Source organism: Elephas maximus, chromosome 19 (assembly GCF_024166365.1).
Source record: "Elephas maximus indicus isolate mEleMax1 chromosome 19, mEleMax1 primary haplotype, whole genome shotgun sequence".
Lineage (NCBI taxonomy): Eukaryota > Metazoa > Chordata > Mammalia > Proboscidea > Elephantidae > Elephas > Elephas maximus.
In genome coordinates this window covers 52008852-52014851 of record NC_064837.1, presented here as the reverse complement: position 1 = coordinate 52014851, position 6000 = coordinate 52008852, and the positions used below count along the sequence as shown (strand labels likewise).

The 6000-nt window shown below is 53.5% G+C and overlaps 1 protein-coding gene across 1 annotated transcript; it reads right to left on the bottom strand.

The window, feature by feature from the left end:
• Window positions 1-2443: 2443 nt before the first annotated feature.
• Window positions 2444-3472, bottom strand: RPRML (reprimo like). The gene has a single exon (XM_049860251.1). The coding sequence runs from the start codon at window positions 3251-3253 to the stop codon at window positions 2894-2896; it is 360 nt and encodes a 119-aa protein (XP_049716208.1). The 5' UTR covers window positions 3254-3472; the 3' UTR covers window positions 2444-2893.
• Window positions 3473-6000: the final 2528 nt, after the last annotated feature.

Genomic DNA, 6000 nt, shown 5'->3' with positions numbered 1-6000 from the left:
CACTTTCATCGCATGTCTACTGCATGCCAGATGCTGCGCTGGTCACTTTACACATATCTCATGTGAGCTATGGGTCCTATTGCTCCTATTTTTGTAGATGAGGAAACTGGGGCACAGAGGGGTTGAGTTACTTTCCCAAAGTCATACAGCTAGGAAGCAGAGCAGCCCAGATTTCAAAGACCAAGGTCTCAGACCTTCTCTCTTTGGAACCCAGGACCCTCTGTGATTTGGCCCTACATCTTGGGTGGGCCGTGTAGGAAGAGTTCTAGCTGCCTGGAGGTTGGTGGGGGGGCAGGGCTCCTGAGAACCAGGCCCCTTCTCCATCTTCCACCCGGATGCTCCAAGTTCAGGAATCTGATCCAGTCTCACCCTTCCCCCAGTGCCGTGCCTTATCTGCTCTTATGTAATTCAGTGCTCTCACCCCACCCCCTGGATTTATATAAGGCAACTCAGTAAACAGACAGCAGGACTTCAGAGCTCCAGGGAGAGCTAAGATGGGTTACAAATGTGATCTCTTGCCTTCCACCTCATCCCAGGACCCCGCTCACATGCTGTCTTCCTCCAGCCTTGAGGCTGGAGCCTGACTTTGCATTCACTTGCAGGGGTGAACATGTACTCAGGCATGTATGCCTGGGAATGTGTGCCCATGTGTGCGTATTTGTATACCTAGGTGTACGAGTTGGGGGTAGAGCACCTAGGACATACATGTAAGTACCCAGACATGTCTTCACTGTCATTTTTCTATTTAAACAGTGAGCAAATCTGGCAAAGCTTCCCCACTAAGGCTTTCCTTTTTCAGCAACAAGTCAAGAAACTTAGCTCTTGTGTAACCCTCCCCTTGCCCCGGTCACAATTAGTAGCAGACCCATCGTATCAGAGCTAAGCGCCGGTGCTGTTCCCTGTAACCCAGCCAGCCAGGAAACAGAATCTAAGCTGCTGTTCCTCCGGAAATCCCTGTTTGCCCGTCATTTGAGTTCTACATGAATGTCCGCTGCTGTCTGACTGGTGTTCTTGAGGCTGTTGGATCAGCCCAGTTTTGAGACAGCTGCTCTACAGGAAGCCAAATATCCAGGTTGCCTAAATCACTAAAGCCTGCTCTCCCAGAATCAGGCCGGAGCTGCCTTCAAGTCACACGAAACCATGGAAAGAACATTCTCCACATTGGAGGTTTTGCCCCACAGACCCTTTACAAGGAGTCCCTGACCCCCTGGCCTTTGCTGGTCTGTCCTGTCCAAATGGACAACAGCTCCCAAGTCTGAGATAGGACAGAGGTGGGAAGGGGCGCATCCTGATGGTAATGGTTCTGGTAGCACAGGAGGGCTTGGGAGCCAGGAAGATTCCGGATCCTCCATAGTCAGTGACCGTCTATGCTTTTGTTGAGCTCTCTCCTCCCCCTCTCCCCCTATAGAACTAGTGCCAAAGATGGGAGATGTGTTTCCCTTCACTTCTCTTCTCAAAGCCAGTTAAGGCTTCAGCCATGTTCTTCTATTCTTCTTCACTTCCACCATGGTAAGGAGGAGAAGAGAGGGGGAAATCCATTAGAGCTATCCCTCAAACCTTCCAAGAGCCAGGGCACCTGAGTGCAGTTGGCATTAGGGCTAAGGGGGCATGCATAGGCCTCAAGGCCCAGCCCTCTCTCCTGGGTGGCCCCCTCACACTGGCACACAGCTGATCCCACCCCCTACTCCTGTGGCAGAGTGCCAAGGTTCTCACTGCCAGTAACACTCTCTAAGGGCGGTCCTCGGAGCCCCCGGTTCTGGGCAACAGGAGGCATCTCATAGTGGGAGGTTCCAAGTCCCCTGAAGGCAGCTTCATTTGGAGGCCATTTTCTCCAGTTTAAACATCCCGGATCCTTTCTACTACAAAGGCGCCTGAGCGAGCTTACACTTACACCGCTCCCTCAGGACCAGCCGGGGGCTTCTTGAGTCTACTCATCTACCTGCCACAAGGCTGGTGGGAAGACAAGCCCGTCGATGGGGCCTTTGCCCTATAATGTAATTTTAAACTAGATCTAGTCCTTTCCCTTCCCCCCTCCCCCGCAAATTTAATTTTATTTGTTCACTGTCCTTATGTATTAGTTGCACTGTCTTCCCTTTTTTGGACTCAACTCACTGATGTTTTTCCCCTTCCTTTCACGGGAATTGACTCCAATTTCCCAGTGATTTAATTCATCCCTCCAGCTGTCTGACCGCCCTGCAGGACCTGCCTCCGCGGTAGTCTGTCGGCGAAGAAAACGACAGCTTTTCCCTCCCTTTGGGGCTCCGACCGCCCACGACGTCTGCCCGCCAGGAGCCCGGCGACTCCAGGCGAGATCTGGATTTTCCCGGACGGGTTCAAAATGCTCGCCGCTAGGGCGCACGCCCACTCGCCCACTCACCCCGCCCAGACACCCACCACCCAACACCCACACCCGCCACAGAAACGAGGCTGGGAAGCCCTCTGGAAGCCCGACGGCTACAGCTTTATTTAATATTTCTTTTAAAATGTAAAACTAGGGCAACAAGCTCAACGGCTCGGAATCTTCAACTCTCTCCCATCCTGCTTGTAACCCGCCCCCACACCACAGGCACCAACACATTTATAACCCCCACGCGGGCGACCTCGGCCCCAAATTACATCCCACACCCACTCCCTCCCTGCCCCGAACTTCTCTAACAAACCGTTAAGTAACCCCCTCCGCCACCCTCCTACCCCCTAACGCTGAAGCGCACACAGGACCGAGCCGGGCGTGGAAGTCCCTTCCAGCGCCGCCACGAGTCCCAGCGCTCCGAGGCGCGTCGTTGCCCCTCGCGCTGCCTGCCTGGAGGCGGCGCCAGAGGCCGGGATGGGGTCGAGGGTCCTGTTCTCCATTCTTCTCCTTCCAGCCACACTGGCGAGGGGGCCCGGATGGTGCTCAGTACAGCCCGAGGATGGCGACGCCCACGTCCTTGGAGGGCCGGCGCTCCTGCATCAGAAAGTTGATCATGCTCTCCGACTTGATGAGCAGGTTGCAGCCCAGGAAGAAGACGCCGAAGACCACGGTGAGCGACAGCACGCAGAGCACAGCGATCTGCGCCACGCGTGACACCCACAGGCTGCGCTCGTCGGGCGCCAGGCCGGCAGGGACCCCGTCGCTGGTGGCCAGTGGCACGCCCCCGGGGCAGCAGCCCAGCCACGTGCCTAGTCCGTGGCTGCGGTTCCCCAGGGCGGCCCCGCCGCCGCCCACGCCGCCCGCCGCCTCCAGGCCGCTGTGGTTCAGGAAGGTCGCGTTCATGGCCCGGGTCTCGGCGCGCGGTCCCGGGCGCACGAGGAGGACGCTCCGGGCGGCCCCGTCGGCTCGTGCGCGGGGAGGGGAGGAAGGCGGAGGCTGGCTGCGCCCAGGAACCCCCTCGGGCCGCCTACCCCTGGGCACTAGGCGGGAAGCGGCGGCCCGGAGGAGCAAGCAACAGGCGGCGCGGGATCTGGTGCCGGAAAGCTGAGCGCGCGCAGCGGTTGCCGGCTGCGCTCCGCGTTCTCCCCGCCGCCCCTCCCCTAGCAACGGCCCCGCCCCGCCGTGCCCCACCGTGTCCCTGGGGGCGGAGGCCCCCTTGGGGAGCGCAGCCTACCCCTGGTCCGAGGGCTGCAAGGGGCCAGGAGATCAGGGATAGAACCCTGTCCCTCGGGTCAGCCGCGGTTCTTTCCGGACTGGAAAATCTCCCCCTAGGCGCCCACCCTGCACTTTGGTGTTCTTAGCAGTTAGGTTCTTCTGGAAAAAAAAAGTCTGCCTTAAATCTCTGCTCTTTATTGAAACCCTTGTAAGCCTTCTTAGACAGCATGGATCATAATCACCTGGAGGGCTTGTTAAAACCCAGATTGCTGGGCCCCACCGAGGGTTTCTAAATCAGTAGTCTGGGCTGGGCCCACGAATGTCCATTTCTAACAGATTCCCAGGCGATAACTAATGCTGCTGGTCTGGGGACACTCTGAGAAACACTGGTCTACTTTATCATTTTGAGTGAAGGGATGGTGTTTCAAGGTATGGGCTATCACCATTTATTTGACTAAGGTCCCTGTTTTTGGATGTTGGAGAGTTGGTGGTGGTGGTAGTGATTTTATTTATTTAGCATCAAAAATATTGCCCATAAGAAGCCCTGTAACTAAATCTTTGTGCAGAAATTGTAATTTTTTGTTTAGATTATGTATTGGAAAAATGGACCTACAGTACTAAAAAGTACATCTTCCCAAAATTTCTTCCAGAGATGTTCCAGTGTACACTTCTGCTGATGCATATGGGGGAGGGGTCCCCCCCCCCGCAGCCTCATTATTGTCATTATTTTAAAAATCTTTGCTGGAGTTTGGCAGGGGGTGGGGGGTGGGGGTGGGGGTGGGGAGGAGGTTCACCCTTGTGTTAACTTGCATTACTTGATGACTTCTGGAAAAGGAAGGAAAGCCCTTAGGAGGTCTCACAGTGGTACAGGCAAAAGATGCTGGCTGGAGGCTTGGATTTCAATGTTGGTGGTGAAGGAGGAGACAAGTGAATGGACAGGGGCTTGGCAAATCAGAGTGAGGGGACTGAGATGCTCCCAACTTACAAGCATCTTCAATCCCCCCACTCCCATTTGCACACACTTGTTGATAGTTGCCATTGAGTTGGCTCCAATTCATGGCAACCTTATGTTTAACAACAAAATGTTGCCTGGTCCTGTGCCATCTTCATGATCACTAGTATGTTTGAGTCCATAGCCTGTCAGTTTGTTGTGCTGTCGTGGCTTTCATGTTGCTATGATGCTAGATGCTATGTCGCTGGTATTTCAAATACCAACAGGGTCACCCATGGTGGAAAGGTTTCGGCAGAGCTTCCAGACTAAGACTAGGAAGAAAGGCCTGGTGACCTACTTCCAAAAATTAGCCAATGAAAACCCTGTGTATCACAACATACTCATTAGATGAACATTAATTCATGTGTGTGTGTTGTCCTGGTAAGCAATTATCAATTTAAAGATGAAGAAATGGAGGCATGCATACACAAAACAGACTGGGAAAAGGCCCGACTTGCCTGCCCCATTCCAGGAAAGCTGGCTTGCCACCAGGGCGCTCAGAGTGTTCTGGGCAGGGGCCTCCCTGCCCTGCCCATTGCTCAAAGCCAGGATAGAACAGTGAGACCATGGGTAGCCAGTCTGGACATTTTGTCCTCTGCCTTTAGCCATTTTGATTTCTTTAGAGAAATGCATGGTTGTGTCATTTGCTCATCTTTCTCCTGAGACCAACTCTTGACGTTTGATTCACCCTGAACTTGGAGCCCATGCCCTTGACTCCATCCAGGTGAAGTCAGGCCGTCTGCTGGGAAGAAGAAGGGGTGAGTAAGGGTGAGGTACAGGGACCTGCTGCAAGAGGTTGTGAAGAGGTAGGTGGTTGGTTCGGTGCATCAGATACATTCCCTCACTGAATTCTTACACCAGCCCTTGGGTTTGGGCCTGATTGTCCCAGAGGTTCGGAGCAATTAGCTGACTTACTCAAGACCAGTCAGCTAGTTAATCATCAGAGCCAAAATTTGAACCCTGATCTGACCTGTTCCAGTGCTGCCTCTAAATTACTTCCGTCATGTTTTCTGTCATCCCCGAGCTGGTTTCTCCAGATGCCTGGGTAAAAGAGAAAGTCTTTGACTTTTGGGGGAGGAAGGTCAGAGGGAACTTGAACTCCTTTCCAGAGGTCAGGAGTAGGGGCCCTGCATGGCCTGGACCCACCTTGGCACTCCTGCCGGGTTTTGTCTCCTCTGCCCCATCTGGACCACTGTTTCCAGCAAGTCTGGTTGCTGTTCGATGTGTATAAACTCTTTTTTAAATTAATATCTTATTTTTGGTGAAAAACATGCACAGCAAAACTCATTCCCATTCAGCAGTTTCTAGACTTAATGAGCAGTGACATTGGTTACATTCACATTGTGTCAACATTCTTATTATTTCTGTTCTATTGGTTTACTCCCATTAACTTAAACTCTCTGCCCCCTAACCGTCTCATCTATGCTTTAAAATAGCTGTTGTC

Excerpts from the sequence above, each read along its gene's own strand:
- RPRML (XM_049860251.1), bottom strand. The coding sequence starts at position 3,253 with ATGAACGCGACCTTCCTGAACCACAGCGGCCTGGAGGCGGCGGGCGGC.